This window comes from Perna viridis, chromosome 13 (genome assembly GCF_037379345.1).
Source record: "Perna viridis isolate PV_CMFRI_1.1 ecotype Kerala chromosome 13, ASM3737934v1, whole genome shotgun sequence".
Lineage (NCBI taxonomy): Eukaryota > Metazoa > Mollusca > Bivalvia > Mytilida > Mytilidae > Perna > Perna viridis.
The window spans coordinates 29,893,214-29,915,076 of NC_142457.1; the positions used below are offsets into that span (position 1 = coordinate 29,893,214).

Here is a 21,863-nt window from a genome sequence, read left to right on the forward strand (position 1 = left end):
TCGTCACACACACAATTTTGTCCAATGAAAAGTTACTTAACAAATACTTGATTGGCTTTCTATCACGGTTGCGCTAGTTATATATATCAAACTCTCTGTGGGACAAATTTACCATTCCGGAAACGGCAAATTTGACATGCTTAAAGAAAACTAGTAGGATTTTTTTTAGCTGATCATGTAGTACTTAAGTAGCCTAAGCATACCTGACATGCAAAGAGATGAAAACACTATCAATAAAAAAGTTATTAAGGATTTTAAGTCAGATTTCCCATGGGAAAATCTCGAGTTATTATGGGAAAATCACACATTTCTTATGGGAAATCTTCATTCACTTGTTTTCCCATGGGGGATTCACTTTTCCCAAAGGAACTTTTGTTCCCATGGGAAGTGTGGACTCTTCCCATGGGAAATCTGATAAGCTATATTAATCATTCTGAAAATCCATTTTTTTTTCTATAATTTCAAAAGTACAAATAACATTTGATTTCATCAGATAAATTTGTTTTAACCAAGGGAGGTAATTCTGTTGCATTAAGCAAAGGGGAGATAATTTTGATGAAATATTACACATATTTTTTTATAAATATATATTTTTTAAAAAACTTGATTGTATCGTTCATACTTATACTGTTTTAAAAAATAATCCATTAAACCATATCATGAGTTTTGAAAAAAATTAACAATTACAAGAACATTTTACCAGAAATTGAAACATACAATTTGTTTTATGTGTATTGTTTCTTCAAACAGAAGTATTACTGTTTATGTAATATCTACAACAAAACAATTTGAATAGCATATCAACAGGTATAACAATCACCACAAGTTTTTTCTCTCTCTTTTAAAAAGTATGAGCCATTAATAACAACTGAAATCCACTAGTGTATCTTTAAACAGGTCATGTCTTGTAACATACAGTACTCTGGTCTGAAAGAGTAATCAAGGGAACCAAGGTTATAGCGGTAATCAAAAGAATGTTATCCAGGGACAAAGACCAGACATGGAAAACAGACATACACAACAAAGAACATAAAGTAACTAAAATCATACATACAAACTCCACTAAAAACTGGGAGAATGGACCAGGTGCACCGGTAGGGTAAGCGTCCTCTGCTTTTCTAGAAACACCCACCGAGTTGCTCATAAAAAGTCAAGTCCGGGGTAGACAAACGAGGGAAGGAAAACTTTGATCTGTTGAATAAATCAGTTTTCATGGTGCTGATGGATACACCATAATGATCCACGAGTTCATGATAACGACCATAAAACTTCTGTAGTGATGACTTCAATCTTGTAGCAACATAACCCTGTTCCAGAAGCCTATTTGTTAGAGTTCTAGCGCGATACAAAAAGTCTGCGTAGTTTCGGCAAGCTCTGGCATAACGTATGAGTTGTGATATGAACACTCCATACGCAGGACCCGAAGGGATGAAGAGATCACCAAAAGCTGCATAGCATATTCTTTGCATCTAGATCTCCATGTAATTTATAGATGTTTACTGCATCTTCTTTTGATAATCCTGCAATTTTTTTTTCTCTTTTATCACACATGTAAGCATAGTGTAAGATAGTGTGTTGACTAAATAACAAAGAAATAGGTAATCCAGACTAATATAGCTCTCTGTACAAAAAATAATAAAATCACCAGGCTAATTAACAAACGATTGAAAATAAAGAAATAACATGACACACTGTAATATATATTACATTTACAAGGCTAATCCATAACGTTCCAATAGACATATTTTCTAGTATCTACATCGACTGGTTATGAAACAAAATAGCTTGCTGTATTAGTTTTGCCTCACTTTTATGTGTTTATCATCCACACAAATTGTACATGTGAAATTCAGTATGCTTACAGTGAGAAAGCAATACTTCAGAAAACAAAATATCAAATTATTAAATAGAACAACTATTTTGACAAACAAGTCAGAGATGAATGGAAAGTAGTGAGTTTTACAGTTAATTATCTTCGTACCCATGTTGAACATACGGGTACTACTATTATGGCAACACTGGCTGAATATTCTCTGGCATCAGCTTTATAATACATCAGATTTCAAGTTGATTTTCAAGTCTTTTTAATTTCAGCCATGTTACACACCTAAAGAAAAAAAGAAAGGAGAAAAATTGAAAATTACCAATACATTTGTAACATTATAGTAAATATAAAGCATATTTTAAGAGGGAAAAAATATATATATATATATAACATGTATACATTATACATTGAATGTGTCAAAATCTTTATCACATATGGCATCAACCCTCAACCTATGTCACCCCTTTGTCCGGTGGCCCTTGGGATGATATAGGAGTCTCTGGTTGATACTGCATGCGATACATATTTTGACATATCATTTTTATTATATTCAGCATATATATTTTAAGATTTTTATTTGTGTGCTATCTTAGATGTATCTACCATCTCATTTTTTTAAATTAAGAATGTGACTACATTGGGAAAGTATGTTATAACAATTAGGTCACGATACTTGAGTCAAACTGCAGTATATGGACTTATTGGTTGCCGAAAAACATTCAAAAGATCTCAGCTGCACATGGTACAGATTAATTTTGGAGTTATCATCTAATTTGTATATGGTTCTCAACATTATGAACTATTTGCTAAACTGTATACATGTTTAAACGTAACAATATCAGGCATCTCTCGCATACACCTCCTGAACTGGGGGGGGGGATTGTACAAGAAATCATAATTTTTCACAAATTGTACCACAAAAAACTGTCTTTTCTCACTTCAAACTGCATTTAGTTTTAATTTTCAATGGAGATTTGTTCCATACTGGATGAAATCAGGGTTTTAATTCTACTATATATACTCAAAAGCTACTATTCAAATGCTTCCATACACAAATGATCATGTGCAGATGTTTTATAGAAATAAATTATTTCAGAGACATGCTTTTTTATCATTCAGTACACATCAAATAACCTCACTTTTTGCCAAGCCATATTTCAGTGTTAAAATGCATCAGAAAAATAAGATTAAAACAACAAAAGCCAAGATCAATGTTCTATTTAATCAGACATAATTGAAAAAACATTTTCCAGAGGGAAAGGCAAAAAATCCAAGTTTGAGTTGAGTTTAAGTTTTTATTCAATTTTGGGTTGTTATTCCAAACTTGAATATCTACACACCTTTCCTTAAGCATGTTTTCTTTTGAGGCTAGAAATAATCAAGGATATACCAGCAAAGGCAGATCCAAAGGTAGACCCCAGGTGTACCATCCCATGCTATGCCATGCTATGCAGCCCCCATATCCTTGTAAAGTTTTGGTTATTTTATAAAAAATATTGAAATAACTAGAGCAGTGCCAGATCCAGATGGGGTGGAGGAAAACCCCCTACAATTTGGGAAGGATTTCTTGAAAATCTACCCCCACATTTTCAAATTTGATTCATGCCTCCTATCCCACCACTGATGAATGCCCTACCCTTGTTAGGTAAGTAACCCCCACCCCCTATTCGCAATTTCTGAATCTCCCTCTCAGTAATACCCAGAAGAGAGGTAAGTTCATAATTGCAATGAAATGGCTGGGGACATAACTTTGTCCAATATAGAAAGAATAGACTGGGATCAATCTTATACAAAAATAGTTCCATGACAGTTCATGCCAATAGATGACCGAAAGTTACTTATACCACTATTAGATAACTCACTTGACAATTATGTTCACCATTAATTGTGTTACGGTCGATATCGGAAGTTTCCCATTCCGGAATGGGACGCGTCCTGAATTGGAATAACGCGAGATTCTACGTTATTCCGTTTTAGGCCGTCCGATTCCGGAATGGGACGATCTAGTTTATTAGATAAATAACGGTATTTCAAGTTCCTAGACGGTATTTATTTGAATATGACATACGCAGCTAAAGGTCTCAGTCTTGTATTCTTTGCCTCATAGACTTCTATAGTATACCTTAAATTTTCATGATTTAAAAAAAAATAGACAAGGAGTTTCAACTTTTGACCATGTTTTTCAATTAAGGAAATGTCAAAAATAATTTTTAGGTTCATTTTAGAAAAAAAGGCACAAACTTTGGTACACCAGGACTGGTCAAACTAAAAATAGTCCTTTTCTACTTTCTCTTTTATTTTGAGCTCATTTAATAGACACCTTTTCTGAAGCATTATATTTCATAAAAGTACTGTTTTTTTTCCTCAAAAACAAGTTTTTTGTGTCATCGCTTGATATTTACTTTTCATGAAAAATGATAGCCATTTGCCGACAAACAAAAACAGGAAAAGGCAAAAAGGAAACGCACTGTATTTTCAGCCTCCATGTTTTGACGTACACCCGCTCAGGAATATGTAATACAAGACTGATACCTATTATTAAAACTTTTAGATATCTTTAAATGTTGTTGTTTTTCTATAACTTTGTTCAATTTCCAACTTAAAGACAAAATATCTCTGTCCTCCTGCTTTCCTGTGAATTTTTGTTCCAATTTTCAAATAGGTACCCTTTAACAGTGTTAAGTCAAATATCTCAAATTTTGCAAAAAAGACAAGTTTTGATAAAAAAAAGTAGTTACCTTTTTAAACATTAAAGGTAGTCTGTATTGATAAAACAAATGCCTTAATTATTCTATGAACACCAAATGTTTCAAAATCTCAATTTTTTTTGCCGATATTCACAAAAGTCTAGTTCGGACCCCCCCTTTTTTTTAGCATTAACACAAGGGAGCCTCTTGATAATTTAAAATCTGCTTACTGAAACAAACAATTGCACAAAATTGAATTTCTTGTTTACACAAAGGCACAATAGGGTCAAAATGTTGAATAATTATCATTATTTTAATGAAAAAGACATCTTAGTTCCCAAAAATGCTGATTTTCAGTCACAATTGGTACCCCGGGCATGTATAAATGTACTCGGTAATTACAAAAGGAGAAATATCTCACAGAAACAGATTTATAAGTTGCAAGAACAGTAAATAACATACACAGAAAACATCAAAGTTTCTACTTACTTCAGACTCTATTGAAGAAAATTCATTTTTTATATGTCATTACCACCAATTTTTTATAAGTCGCATAAATATTTAAGTGGAAGTACCATTAGAAATGGTCATTTATGAGATAAAAAATGTTTTATGGTCCAGTTTTCACTTTTAATCAATCAAATGGCTGTAGTACAGCACTTCTTGCGCAGTTAAAGTAGAATAAAAGTGAAAATGCAAAAAAAAAAAAACATCAGTTTTTATATGTCATGTGTAACAAGTACAATTCAACCATTTTCAAGTCAAGTCTTTACTCCAAGTATTACACATGTAAAAAATATCAAAACTGTTTATATTTCAGCAATTTAAGTCACCCTATTTATTTCTTATATAGTTGTGTTGAGAAAACTTTTGACAATAACAATTGCAATCCATAAAAAACATTGCTAATTTCCAAATTTAGTAATAATATGCCATAAAAGTAAAACATGAGGCCTTGAATCACTTTATTCCATTTAAGGTTGCTCCATTTAGTATAAAATATGATATATTGTTGTTTGAAAGCTTCTAGGAAAAATTGAAACTCACTTACTAAAAATCTCACTTTCCACTGAAACTGTGGTTATCAGGTCTCAGTCTTGTATTCTTCGCCTCACTGGCTTCTATAGTATATCTTAAATTTTCATGATTTTTTTTTAAATAGACAAGGAGTTTCAACTTTTGACCATGTTTTTCAATTAAGGAAATGTCAAAAATAATTTTAGGTCCATTTTAGAAAAAAAAAGCACAAACTTTGGTACACCAGGACTGGTCAAACTAAAAAGAAACCTTTTCTACTTTCACTTTTATTTTGAGGTCATAAAGTAAACACCTTTTCTGAAGCATTATGTTTCATTAAAATACTGTTTTTCCTCAAAAACTAGTGTTTTGTGTCATAGCTTGATATTTACCCTGTACTTCTGATGAAAAATAATAGTCATTTGCGTACATCACTCAGGAATATGTAATACAAGCCGGATACCAAAATGGACACCGAAGTAGAATTTTGAAAATTTTGTCAACAACTTACCAAGTGAATTGAACAAATTACTTAGTGGTCCAATCACTTAGGACGAAATAGTTAAAAATAAAAATATTAGAAATCTAAGAAATGGCAAAGCTTGTGGAGTTGATGATATTCTTAATGAATATCTTAAAAACACTGTTTTGGTGCTAATACCTGTATACTTAAAGATTTTTAATTTCGTACTCGATACAGGTATTGTACCAGAACTTTGGCCACAAGAACTAATTGTACCTATTTATAAGATCCAAATAACAATAGAGGAATTACACTAAATTCATGCTTAGGGAAAACCTTCTCATCCATTTTGAATGAAAGACTTACTAAGTTTTCTGATGAGATTGAGCTCTTATCTGAATCACAGACTGGATTTCGAAAGGGTTATTCTACTGTTGACAACACTTTTGTGTTACACTCCCTTTTAGCTATATATTTTTCAAAAAACTATTTTGCACATTTGTTGACTTTAAAAAAGCATTTGACACAGTTTGGAGAGACGGTCTGTGGCTGAAAGTTCAAAAATCCAACGTAACAGGGAAAATATTTTCAGTTATTTTCAATATGGATCAGAATATCAAGTCTTGTATTAGGCATCAAGGAGAAAACGTCGCATTTTTTGTTCTCAATTTTATTGCATGATCTAGAAATCTTTTTACAAGACTGTGAAGTACAAAATCTAGATTTGATAGAAAGTTCATGCTCTGAAATGTTTGATGTATATGTCAAAATACTTGTGATGCTTTATGCAGATGATACAATTATAATATCAGAAACAAAGGAAGCTATGCAAAAAGCATTGGATGTGTTTGCTAATTACTGTAAAGAATGGAAGTTAAAGTTAATACTGAAAAGACAAAAGTTGTTGTCTTCAGTAAAATAAAGTATAAACAACATTTTCAATTCCAAATATATAACAAAAATACAAAAATAGGAGAGTCGTATACATATCTAGGCACGGTTTTCAGTTACAACGGCAGTTTCACTATTGCAAGAAAGCATCTAATAGATCAAGCCCAAAAAGCTCTGTTTGTTCTCTATAGGAAACTAAGAAGCATTCCACTGCCAATAGATTTACAGTTGAAGTTATTTGATACTTTGATATCACCAATACTGTTATATTCCTCTGAGGTCTGGGTTTTTGAAAATAAGCAAAACATTGAAAAGGTGCATCTTAAATTTTGTAAAAATATCTTTAAGCTGAAAAGCAGCACTCAAAATTTTATGTTTTATGGAGAGTTGGGTAGAATTCCACTTGAAATATTTGTTAAAGTAAAAATGGTTAGCTTTTGGGAAAGAACTATGCAAGAAGAACAAAAACTGTCAAGTATAATGCTTCGGCTTATGTTAAAATTGCTTGAAAATAATCCAACCTAATTTAGGTGGAATAACTGTCATGTTAAATCTATCTTTGATGATACGGGTCTTAGTTACTTATAGAACGAACACATTAAAGTAAATATTAACTGGCTTAAGGTCGCAGTTGAACAGACATTATGTGATCAATTCTACCATGGTCTTGGTTTTTACAAATGGACAACATATATCGTGGTGACTTGTACACCTTGTACACCTACTGTGTCTGAGGCTTTATTAAAAGCAAAGCATGCTTACTTTGCAATTGCATCTAGTCCATGCTCCAAATTTTGAGGATTTACGCGATTTGCTCATCTTTGTACCTTTTTGATTAGTATAAGCTTTTTGTGTGTTTGTTTTCCATGTATAGTCTTTATACCTGGATTTATGAATTTCTTTCTAATCTTAAAATTTAATTTATTACATCATATTCAGTACAAATGTCTTACCTCTATAGAACATATTTAAACAAATATTAACATTTTTTTTATTTAGTACACATCTTCAATTTAAAAATACAATGTAAATATTTTAGTACAGTTTGATCCCTATAACGAGGTCGAAAGTTTAGAAAAGTATTAACACCCAATTCAAAAATATATACAAAAACAGCTAAATATGAAAAGGTAAAAACTAATGTACGAATAAAATTGAAAAAAGAACTTTATTATTAAACCTTGCGGTTTATTCCCCGAACGCCTACTGGATTAAAACAATATGTCATTAATTTTATGGATGAAGAGGCCATATAAAGGGGCATACAATTAAAGTTACCTGTATTTTTTGTGAATTTATGTCAAATTCTACAAATCTATATCTAATAGATGACAACAACAAAAATATAAAATATACAAATATCATCAAAGATTAAAATATAAAATATACAAATATTATCATCAAAGATTAAAATTTAATTTATTGATGATAATATGGCTATATTTTTTAAATTTTACATTTGTTGTTTTCACCTATGAAATATATTTTTATTATAATTATAAAAGACTAAATGTAAGATTTCAATTTTATTTCATTAAATGTCATATAAAATATAAATAAGCATACAACATAAAGTTATAACAATAAATGACATACATTATCAGTACAGCACTATTCCGCTGTTTTCAATTTCATGTTATCCAAATGTTATATGTAATTTAATATAAATATCAATATAAAACATGAATTTCCAACAAGTAACAACATAATTATTCTAAGCACATATCACAGTACAGCACTAATGTCACAAATGAAAACATGAATCACATTTTTTAAGTTCGTAGAAATGTTCAAGCAAGGTGAAGAAGTTCGGAAGCAGAGTCAGCATACGTCATTAAATCTATGATTCCTGTTTGGTAACGGTTCTTCAATGTGGCGAGACGGCGGTCGATGTTCATGTATTTCTTGGCGCATGGTCTGGTAGTTTCACCGGCTGCTCTCTGTATTCTGTTGATGTCGTTGGCATTTTGAACATCTTTAAACATCTTAATTGCAGTAAATATGTTGGGGTGGGCTTGTTGTGTCATCTTCTTTATTTTGCTGTGCCACCCTTCGATGTTGTAGTTGGTTCTGGGTCCTTGTGTTCCAAAGTGGTTCCAACATGTTCGGTCTCCTTCCACCCACTGCTCTGTGACATAATCTGTAAAAGTCTGAGTTATTTGTGTGATGTTGGCGTCGTCACGGTCTTCAAGAGCCTGGAACCAAACATCCTCAATGGCGTCCATGGGTATAAGAGGAAGAATAGCAGCACGTCTCACTAACGTTTTCACATCATTGTTGTCTCGGTACGGTATTTGTAGTCCACTGGCTTGTGTCTTTTTCCAGATGGCCTGAGCGTAATGAAAGAAACATCCATTAGTATGTACGCCTGGAAACACATCTTTGATCGCATTGTGAGCAGCTGTCTCGAAGTCTAGATATGCCTTGGTTGCAGTGAATTGAAGTCCATGTTCTGCCATCTATAATAAAAAGTATACATTATAATTGATGTAATTGTTACTTGTTATCAATTTACAAAAAACTCTTATAGAAAACATGTCAATATAGTAAATTCTAAGTATTTATCTGCAAGCCCAAGGTCATAACAGTTACAAAAATGTGTAATTCACTTGCACTTTTTACAAAATCTTTAATGTGATTTGTCTCAATTACACTTACTCCATATCTCATCATTTTGTTCACATAAGCTGACATGATGAACACGAATCACTGGACAGCAATTACAGGCAGCTTGTTAAGTTCCAGACTTTAATCATTTAATTATTTGCTTAATTGCTTCAAATTGTGCAAAGCTTGGACCACTTAGTTTGTTTTATGAATTTATTTTTTTTTAATATTTGCTCAGTATAATAACTGTTAGATAATGCTTACTTTGAAAATAATTATTGCAAAATATTAAATTTTCTATTATTTTTTAAACATCATGAATAATGTTGTTAGCTTTTATTTATTTATATGAAATTATGAAATATAGTTTATTGCAAATCTACAATTTTATTCTTATTTTATATATATAGATATAGAAAATTATATAAATGTTATACTAAATTAAAGGGTCCATCACTACACATTATTAAATTATGAATGTCTACTTTTCAATTAAAGGTAATTTTACAGGTAAATTAATAATTACACACCCCTTGAGAGGCCTCTTAATCCCTATACCTAATGAGATGTTGTTTTAATCCAGTAGGCGTTCGGGGAACACACCAACCTTCCCAGATAGATTTCATAGTGATTGTAACAATGAATTACACCCTAAGAAAAAGGGAAAAAAAATGATCTTTAGGACTTTTCATGGTTCTTTATTCTTGTTCAGTTCAATCAACCCATGAACAAATAACTCATTTACTCTAATTCTGATGAAAATGGTGGAACTAATAGAAAATATAAATTATCTGTAATACAATATTGCCAAAATATTTAAATATATCAAACATTACTAAGTGTTTTGCATATCATTGGCACCATGATATGTGATAGAGTCAAATAGGATTAAAATGTTCCATCATGCTAAACATGTAGCCGAAAAACAAAAGAACAGAAATGTGACTACAAGTCTTTTTCAGCTCCCCTGTCCAATGTAAATTATAAATGCTGAACTTATTTTTTCGGTCATATACATAAAAATTAAATTATTAAAGAAATAAATTCAAATAGAAATATTTCTATAGCAACAAAATTAAACAATATAAAATAAAACATATGGTATTAATGTAGTGTATAGTTAAAAAGTCATTAAGGGAACCAAAATTCTATTGAAAATCAAAAGAATGTAATCAAGGGGCAAAGACCAGACATGGGAAAAGAAAAACACAAAAAGAATATAAAGTAACTAAAATAATAAATAAAAAGTAACGTAATTAAATGAATGAATATTTAACAGGTGGTATACCCGCTTATTGTTTAAAGTTCAGTAAAATTATTGAGTGTAAAAAGAAAAATCACTTGAATGCACCGTTTTTTAAGTATTTATGGATAAATAAGGTGTTGTTCTGTAGCGATTTTTCAATTGAACATGAAAAAAAGTGATAAGAGCTAATTTAGCAAGTTCCCTTTACAAATCTCGAAATATGCACTGAAATATCTATAAACGAGATCGTCCCATTCCGGAATCGGACGACCTGCAATTGCTACGGCCGAAATCGGAATATGGCCCATGCCGGAATGGGACGCATCCTGAATCGGAATAACGCGCGATTCAACGTTATTCCGATTCAGGATGCGTCCCATTCCGGCATGGGCCATATTCCGATTTCGGCCGTAGCAATTGCATGCCTGGAGCGGGAGCAGGAGTATTATAGTATAGGGGAGAGAAACCCATTACAAAAGGTGTGGAAGATTTTTTTGGTATTTAGTTATACTTTTTTTACTTTACTGAAAATCAAAAATGTATATTATTCATATAAATGTAAATAATATAATTTTAACATCATGATTTTTACATTAATTGTTCAAAGTAATTCATTAACGACCACTAAGATAGACAACTCTGTCTGCGCTGAAGGCATTAAGGTCTCAGTATCGTATTAATTTTCCCATAGACTTCTATAGTGAAGTGCATATTTTTAGGATTTTTTAAAAAATATGTAAATTGATTCAATAAAACTTTCACTTATGTAGCATTTCTAAGGACATGTGAAAAAATAATTTCCTGCAAAGAAAATAGGGTGAGTCCACGAAGATTGGACAGAAAAGTAGTCTTGAACTATAAATAGCCATTTTCCCTACTTTCACTTTCGTTTTGCACTCACCTAACCAACCTTTTCAGTGGAACATTTTTATGATATTATGTTAGATTTTCTTTTAAAAAAGTTCTTCATCTTACAGTGTGATGTTTGCTCTATTTTTTAAGTCATTGTTCATGTCTTTTGACAAAACATTAGTTTGTAGAGAGGCAAAAAGAAAATGCACTATATTTTTATGGCATCCATGTTTTGACGTACACCCGCTCAGGGATATGCAATACGATACTGGTACCTTAATTGCCACATAAACAAAGGGGGACAATTTGTAAACAAACACAAAATACATTGATCTTTAGTGATGGTTTTTTAAACTAATTTAGTAGTAACACATTTCTGTACAGTTAAGAAGCCATAGATATTGACACGAAAGTGAAAGTATACGAAGATATTCAACGTTATTCCGAAATTTTTTTCCGACAAAATTTGTCGTTGGAACTCTCCATTACTCCCCTTTATAACCAAAATGTCAACTGTTGATTTCGGTAATATACTTCATTGTATGGCTATAAAAACGAGATAGTCAATATCTGTATGCACATATAAATTTCCATTCCCAAAACCAGAAATCACACTTTTACCTCGCAATTCTATAGGTCTCAGTATCGTATTAATTTTCCCATAGACTTCTATAGTGAAGTGCATATTTTTAGGATTTTTGAAAAAATATGTAAGTTGATTCAATAAAACTTTCACTTATGTAGCATTTCTAAAGACATGTGAAAAAATAATTTCCCGCAAAGAAAATAGGGTGAGTCCACGAAGATCGGACAGAAAAGTAGTCTCGAACTATAAATAGCCATTTTCCCTACTTTCACTTTCGTTTTGCACTCACCAAACCAACCTTTTCAGTGGAACATTTTTATGATATCATGTTAGATTTTCTTTTAAAAAAGTTCTTCATCTTACAGTGTGATGTTTGCTCTATTTTATAAGTCATTGTTCATATCTTTTGACAAAATATTAGTTTGTAGAGAGGCAAAAAGAAAATGCACTGTATTTTTATAGCATCAATGTTTTGACGTACACCTGCTCAGGGATATGCAATACGATACTGGTACCTATACCTACTTTGTGGTTCCGCCATCTTGGTATCTTGGGCTGCACATATCTGGCGGGAGCGGGGATAATGGTTGCCAGGGAGTGAAACGGATAGACAAATTATCATAAATCCTGTAGTCGGACCAAACGTTTGTTTGTTTGTTTGTTGGGGTTTAACGTCCGAGCAGCAATATTTCAGCTATATTCAGACAATGGACATGAAATGGATGATAAAATGAACTTGAAATGAAAAAAAGGATGGGTCACAAGGATAATAGGGTCGACAAATTTTGATTGCCACTGGAAAAAGGGGGATGGGTAAGGTCGGGCAATTTAGCCTCCTGTGGCGGAGCACAAAGGTTCCTACTCCTATCGAATACCACAGCAGGGTTCTTTAACGTGCGAGAAACGTGGCATCTTTCCCAACATGGGACACCACTATGGTATGCGGTCAGGTTTTCCGTATTATAGCCTGACAACCCCAGCATGTAACACGCCTGGGGTACCCCATTCCACCACCTGGGGCACACATCCCAGTTGCTCTGTGGGCAGAGCGCCTAGCCCCCGGCTAGGTTTCTGAGCACTATTTAGTCGCCTTATACGACAAGCTTAGCGCTGCTGCAGGCCTATTCTTTTCACACCCGGACCTGCACGGGGCCGGACCAAACATGCAATGTACATGAATTGCAAGGCGGATCGAGAAATTTTGAAAAGGATGAGACTCTAGCTATTATTTCACCATATAGCACAAAATCAAAAATCACAACAGGAGTTTTCAGCCCAGAACCCTTTTTTGAGTTGTGCCACAGAAGTGTCTGGATTAAGTTAATTACAGGCCTATTGACCAAGTTGGTAGCTATATCATTGGGATTATATTAGCATTCACACAAATAGCTTTCATTTTTATTATACTTTTAGAATATCTAAAATTTAATGTAACTTTTGTGCAGATTTTATGGGCGGATTCAGGTGGATGCGTGGCGGGCGTGCTCCCCCTCCCTAAAATTTGCAAAGCATGGATTGTCAGAGGTAGATTTAGGCGGTTCTAAGTTGAAACTTAACCTCAAGAAATTTTTAATTTGTGCCCCCCCTCCCCCCCAATCTAAAATCCTGGATCCGCGCCTGCATTTCAGCAGGCGCCTTGTAGAAAATCAGAGAATGTGACAAACGACTGAATTATCCGGCATATGTGTTGTGGCACCTATAAAAATTTAAACTGACGGATACGAAGGTTTATCAATCGAAGATAGAATATGTTTTTATGGTGAATATGTTCATACATTTTGTACCTTCTTTGATAAACTAATTAGGAAGTTAAATATCTAGTACAATGCATATGTATAAATTAACAGATTAATTGAAGGGTAGTAAATTTTCTCAATTGACACACGCGAAAACAAACAAGTGAACACAAGTGATGATTAGGATGTATGGCTTAAGAAAAAGAACGTAGGACAGAAAATCACAGTCTTGATTTTAGTGAAAATTAGGACAAAAAGGTCTTACATAATTATATTTTTGGGAATTATCCACAAAATTATATTATTTTATTGAATTTTATTCAATATTTTTTTCTGTCTTGAATGCGTATAAATCAGATGGTCGAAACAAATGATTATATTAATTTAACGGGGAAAGTACTGTTAAAAAAGATTATATGTTTAGTATGATTTTAATAGATCGGGATTCCGATCCCGGGGATACCCTCTGGATCCGCCACTGTGTTATTAAAATTAATCAGAGGTATTGTATTACAGAACACAATCGAATGAAACGTCCGTTAATTAGAATTTAATAAACAGGAAATATGTACCGACCTGTATCCGGGACTCTAATCAACAAATTTATACATGTGTGCACATATTACAATAAAAATTCTAGCATTCCATGCGAAAAGTGTGTTTTTAAAATCATGATTCATAAGAATGATAAAAAAGTTAGGATATTTGAGGGAATTAACACTCCATGGCTATACATGTACATGTATATGCATATATGAGATTGGACATGGTCAGATTCTGGCACATGGTTTTCAGACTAATCAATTACAAATACCATATCAACATATTCGGATATCTTACATGTAATATCCATATCGGAGTATAGTTTATTTACCAAGCGCAGATCCAGAGAATTTGGAAATGGGTTCCAAAACATATGATATTATCTACTCATTTTTGCCAAAGTTTTGCACAGATTATTAAAATTTTCGAAACAGAAGGGCATTTTGAAAAGACCAGCAGTCAAAATTTACATGCATTTTTTGCTTTATTCATAAACTTTGGGCATGCAACCAAACTTTTCATTCTATCAATATATATAAATTTGAGTTTCGCTTTGCTTTTGATATACCCTAATATAAAATACTCCCATTTGACTCCCATCCATACCTATACACATTTTGACCATCTAATTTAATTCCAATTCTGAGTTCTTGGTATTACTATCTCACATTTATCTCCTGACTTATCCAAATATTTCTACTTGCTCATACTGACATTTTTTATCATCATTCTATCACATTATAAAGGAATTGTATACATTAATAAAACTAGTTACAGGTTTATGATACCTTGTAGTCCTTATTTTAACTAAAAACTAAAAAACAAAACAAAACAAAACAAAACAAAACAAAACAAAAGAACAAACAAACAAAAAAGGAACGTCCGCGGGAGACCCTATACTGACCAAAAACTATCAACGTAAAATCAAGATTCATGATTCGGGTATGTACAGCCTCTTTGAAAACTATTGTCAAACGGGCGATACTGGCAAGTGGCGAAAGGGCCTTCGCTATTCATAATTTAACTTTACACGTTGCTCCATTCCCCTGTCTTACATCCCGTTCTCGTTTCTTACATAATAACTAAGAGGAAAACATCAATTTATTCGGTAAGGATATTGATAATTGAGACAAGCTTTTTGCGTAAATGCTTTATGCAACCTTGCAACCATGTTAATCAAGACAAAATGTATGAATTTAGTGGTCAAAACAAAACAAGCTCTCTCATTACTGGTTAAGATAGCCAATGGCATACTCCAGCAATGCAAGCTATTTTCTGACTTGGTGCCATCCTGACCTCTAGCATCTGACACGTTTATAGCCACCGCAAATGCGAATTAGCTAAACACGTGTTTTTAAATATTTTAAGTCTTTAATTTTCATAAAAGATGTTAAACCTATCGGAAATTGAGTGATAAAAATCCTAAATATTTGTTAAATACCTAGAAAACATTTATAATGAAGACAGGTGTCAAAATGACCAGCAATTTTGAATTAGGTCACTAATTTTACGAAATACAATATATTTTTGACAAAATGAACTTAAAGTTGGTAAAGGCAATTCGGTGGTTAATTTGATATGTTCATTTCGTAAATTTTAAAATCAGTAATTTTGTCAACCGGAATTAAACACTCAAAAAGTTAAAAAATATGAAGTTCATATTTACTGCATTTACCAAGGATTTCCAGGATTACTGGATTTTCTCATCAGGAAGGTCATTTGTTTTTCTTCAGTTTAGTCACCTCCTGTGTTATGGTAATGAAACTGTATAAAATGTTTTAAATGGTAAATAGTTTACTATAATTGAGTTGATTTCAAAGAACGGCGGAACGAGCGTTATGCAATATGGCGCTCGGAAGTAAGAGATTGGGGTATGCAGGAACGGAATTCCAACCTCTTACATTGTAGGAGTAGCCAATGGCAATGCATTTTCTCGCTTCAAAGTCGGTCTAAATGTTGAAATACCAAATATGATTTAGATTGTATTTGGTGTAAACTGCTCAAGGGATTTTGGTAATGATTTTATGAAGAGTAGGCATCACATGTAAATGTGATTATTATTACTGTTGGTGAACTCCAGAAGGAGATAATTGGGTGGGCAGACATGTATAGGATTTTTGAGTTTTTCAGAAAACGGCTGTTTTGCTTGAAAATATATAACTTTAGTACTATATGCTATTCTTTGCAGATAAAATTTATTCAGTATTTGGTTTTTAATTGAGATTTCAAATAAAACAAATTTATTACTCACTTCAAAACTGCACACACCTTTACTTCAGAGCAAACTAACATTAGAAATTTAACACAAAATGACTGTTAGATAAAGTTTAAAAAGAGATGATTTATTTCAATTCTTTCGTGGAAAATTACTAGATAATGGGTAATTAATGGTTTCAATTATTGAGTAATTACAGTGCATATATACTATCATGTTTGGACAGTACTTATTATTACACTTCATTGTCAGTTTAATCAAACAATGCATCAACCCTGGCCATTATTTTATTTTAAATAACAAAAAAAACGTCTATTCTAAATCATCAAAAGAGAGAAATAAATATACTTTGGCTGGAACATCCACCTTTTCAAAATTTCCTGTTCAAAACGTCCAAGGTCTAAATTTCCTAGGCCGAAAAATCCACTGGCAGAAATGTCCTACATTCAATAATTGAACTGAATGGTTTTTAAAAATTTAATTTAGTACCATTGGAAGTGAAGCTCTTGGTTCTTAAATGTCAGCTAGCATTCTATTTTTTACTTGATATATCATATTTTGTTGACATTTCATCTCATTTTTCATGCGATAGAAATCGGCAAACATCATCTAGGTAGCTTTCTTTTAAGTTGTGCACTGCATGGGCTTGTTTGTATTTCTGGTGACAGTTTTATGGGTGAATATAAGATGAATATTATTTCTATTCATAATTTTAAATCTCTGTTAGCCAGTTATAAACATGTATCATGCATATGATTTCTCAAGGAAGTAAATTTATATAAGGTTAAAATTCACTTTTATCAATGCATATTTTAATGTTTTGTGAAATTCTAATAATTCAGCATTATGGAGCAATATTGTCCATTTCATACAATTTAACTTGATATTTTAGCCAGCCCCCTTAACTATGGAACTACTTCAATTACGTATCCTAATACACTTAAAGCATGCATGTAAATTTCAAATGGTACAATCCATTGACAGTTGACAGCACTTATTGAACCCTTTTTAAAAAAAATATGCATTTTATATTATATAAACAATATATAGTAATTTTTTCTTGTTTTTTGGTGTTTTAAAGTTAAAATATAAGATCAGTTTTCAATTGTCGGTTAAATGAAGGGATATAATCAACTTTGGGTCGGTTTACACTGCAACATAAACTGCTAAATGGTTTGTTTAGAGTAAACTGACCCGAAGTCTTGTATAACCCATAATCTAACCAGCAATTGAAAACGGTCCTTAAGTAAAGTTTTTAAACGGTTTTTGACGCACCAAACGTTTGTTTGTTTGTTTGTTGGGGTTTAACGTCCGAGCAGCAATATTTCAGCTATATTCAGACAATGAACATGAAATGGATGATAAAATGAACTTGAAATGAAAAAAAAGGATGGGTCACAAGGATAATAGGGTTGACAAATTTTGATTGCCACTGGAAAAAGGGGGGATGGGTAAGGTCAGGCAATTTAGCCTCCTGTGGCGGAGCACAAAGGTTCCTACTCCTATCGAATACCACAGCAGGGTTCTTTAACATGCGAGAAATGTGGCATCTTTCCCAACATGGGGCACCACTATGGTATGCGGTCAGGTTTTCCGTATTATAGCCTGACAACCCCAGCATGTAACATGTCAGGGGTACCCCATTCCACCACCTGGGGCACACATCCCAGTTGCTCTGTGGGCAGAGCGCCTAGTCCCCGGCTAGGTTTCTGAGCACTATTTAGTCGCCTTATACGACAAGCTTAGCGCTGCTGCAGGCCTATTCTTTTCACACCCGGACCTGCACGGGGCCGGACCAAACATGCAATGTACATAAATTGCAAGGCGGGTCGGAAATTTTGAAAAGGATGAGACTCTAGCTATTATTTCACCATATAGCACAAAATCAAAAATCACAACAGGAGTTTTCAGCCCAGAACCCTTTTTTGAGTTGTGCCACTGAAGTGTCTGGATTAAGTTAATTACAGGCCTATTGACCAAGTTGGTAGCTATATCATTGGGATTATATAAGCATTCACACAAAATAGCTTTCATTTTTATTATACTTTTAGAATATCTAAAATGTAATGTAACTTTTGTGCAGATTTCATGGGCGGATTCGGGTGGATGCGTGGCGGGCGTGCTCCCCCTCCCTAAAATTGCAAAGCATGGATTGTCAGAGGTAGATTTAGGCGGTTCTAGTATGAAACTTTAATTTCTCGCTATTTTACCACAAAAGATATGTACATTGTACTCACTCTGGAAGAAAAAATTAACCTCAAGAAATTTTTAATTTGTGCCCCCCCCCCCAATCTAAAATCCTGGATCCGCGCCTGTATTTCAGCAGGCGCCTTGTAGAAAATCAGAGAATGTGACGAACGACTGAATTATCCGGCATATGTGATGTGGCACCTATATAAATTTAAACTGACGGATACGAAGGTTTATCAATCGAAGATAGAATATGTTTTTATGATGAATATGTTCATACATTTTGTACCTTCTTTGATAAACTAATTAGGAAGTTAAATATCTAGTACTATGCATATGTATAAATTAACAGATTAATTGAAGGGTAGTAAATTTTCTCAATTGACACACGCGAAAACAAACAAGTGAACACAAGTGATGATTAGGATGTATGGCTTAAGAAAAAGAACGTAGGACAGAAAATCACAGTCTTGATTTTAGTGAAAATTAGGACAAAAAGGTCTTACATAATTATATTTTTGGGAATTATCCACAAAATTATGTTATTTTATTGAATTTTATTCAATATTTATATATATGTTTATATGCGTAAACTAAATGAATGGAATGTATTAGGATGCAGGTGTACTGAAACGCCCCTGCAACACAACACATTTTATTCATTTATTTTGTGCATAGGAACATCAAATTAATTCAGATTGAGGTTTTTTAATTAAATTGATTTGATCATGTAACTTATACTTTTATTTTGCAATTTGTTTCACCCAATAAGACATTTTTGTGTTAGCACATTTTGTTTTTGTTTCGGTTTAACCAGTATAACTGCTCTTTTCCTTTTTTATTCCTTTGTGTCTTCAAATTCTCTTTAAGAGATATGATGACAATACTTTAAACAATTAAATACAAACTAAAGATGCAATGTAATAAGAAAGTCAACATGAAAAATACACACACACACACACACATGCATGCATATACCTAGTATATATAAGTTTAATTAGGTGTTCTCTGCATTGTCTCGTGATATTGTATGTATCGACTTCGATTGATGTCAATGGTTTTCCTACAAGTACTTCAAGACCTGAAGATTTTAATAATACTGAAGATAATAAAAATAAAACATAAAGTCGGCCTTTTTATTTTCCCTTTAAAATAAACTCTTGTAGTTTTTAAAAAAGACTGATTTTGTTTAGGTTTGCTTTAAAATAAGTCTCCTGGCTACCGTTTGTCAACAAAGGTAGAGATGCAATTAATTTGGCTAACATCCTCCATCACAAAAACGTTACCAACAAAATTCCCCCATATTTCAAAGACAAATCCATACCAATTATTTCATATTCCTATACTTCACCCATCGCATCCAAAATTTTCAATTATAAAAGGCTATTGTAGAACCTCGAGATTGAGGACTTCAAGGCTAAACCTTGCAAAAACCTCTCCATTCAAATATGGTCCTTCTGGTCACGTCGTTACGGGAGATTTAACCATTATCGAAAACGAATCTCTGTGTAATATCCGTTCTAAAGGTCCCAAGTACCGTGAACCACGCTCCATAAATTGGAATTATAACTTTAAAGTTCTTATGGATGCCGTCGAGGACTATGCAAGAAAATGGATAAAACGAGAACAAGAAGACATTGATTCTCTGTCAGAGTGGTTAAGGGCCGTGAGGTCTTTAATTTTGAAACGAATGAAGGTTTTAAGTAGGTCAATGAGTGCCAATGCTACATCAGTTTTCAAAGATCCCGATGTAGCAAAAACATTGTCTAATATACATGACAAGTATGTTGTCGTACCAGCAGACAAAGCCCAAAACAACATTGTTTTTGTCTGCAAAACGTTTTATATCCAATGTTTATTATCAGAGGTAGACGTAGAAAATAATAGCAGTGATAGGACCTACACTGCTACTACTCTGTCCAAAGAAGAGATTGTGGAAAACCATAAATCTGTGCTATCGTCTTTTGGTCTCTCTACCAAGGACGATGATTGTGATTTACCGTTTATGTACTGGATTCCTAAACGTCACAAGAATCCATACAAACAACGTTTCATAGCTGGATCTGCAAAATGTACCACCAAACCTCTTTCAAAACTTTTAACTTCTATACTCACAACTGTCAAAGAGGGTCTACAGTCCTACCACAACACTTGTTACTCCCGTAGTGGTATTAATTCAATGTGGATCCTGAAAAATTCGAAAGATCTTTTGGAGACAATCAGTTCAAGACTTATCTGAATATAATAGCATTAAAACCTATGATTTTTCAACACTGTATACTTCTATTTCCCATACTCAGTTAAAATCCCGACTTAAAAACATTATACATCGTTGTTTTTCCAAAAAAGATGGCACACCTAGATACAAATATATAGTTCTTGGTAGAGATTCCTCATACTTTGTAAGAAATAATTCCAAATCATCTTCCAAATATACAGAGGAAGATGTTTACAAAATGCTGGAATTTTTAATCGACAGCATATTTGTCCAGTGTGGTGGACGTGTTTTTCAACAAACGGTCGGCATTCCAATGGGAACAAATTGTGCTCCTTTACTTGCTGACCTATTCCTTCACTCTTATGAGGCTGACTTTATAGCTGATCTGATCAGAAAAAAAGAATATCGTTTGGCTAGATCCTTCAATCTCAGTTTCCGCTATATAGATGACGTATTATCTTTAAACAATCCTAATTTCGGGGATTTGATACATCGCATCTACCCAAAAGAACTTGAGACACTGTGAAGTCAGCCTCATATCTTGACCTACACTTGGAAATCGATGATAAAGGAAAACTATTGGCCAAACTTTACGACAAACATCTGTGGCAACATAAATTAACAGATGAGATGAATTGAAGGGTTGCATTTTTTCTCAATTGACACACGCGAAAACAAACAAGTGAACACAAGTGATGATTAGGATGTATGGCTTAAGGAAAAGAACGTAGGACAGAAAGTCACAGTCTTGGTTTTAGTGAAAATTAGGACAAAAAGGTCTTACATA

The 21,863-nt window shown here is 33.0% G+C and overlaps 1 protein-coding gene across 5 annotated transcripts in view; it reads right to left on the reverse strand.

Moving 5' to 3' along the window:
* Positions 1-1,427: 1,427 nt before the first annotated feature.
* LOC148600280 (uncharacterized) overlaps positions 1,428-21,863 on the reverse strand; it is a 58,220-nt gene continuing 37,784 nt past the window's right edge. Inside the window, exons 1-2 of one of the 5 annotated variants that reach the window (XM_088557586.1) lie at positions 12,690-12,836; positions 8,402-9,342 (exon numbers count right to left, since the gene is read on the reverse strand). In XM_088557586.1, the coding sequence (XP_088413712.1) occupies positions 8,674-9,342 (669 nt within the window). In that variant the 5' untranslated portion in view covers positions 12,690-12,836 and the 3' untranslated portion in view covers positions 8,402-8,673. Of the gene's footprint in view, positions 2,108-8,401; positions 9,343-12,209; positions 12,629-12,689; positions 12,837-21,863 lie in introns of those variants that run through there. The other 4 variants (XM_088557585.1, XM_088557587.1, XR_015917778.1 and 1 more) reach the window with 4 other exon arrangements.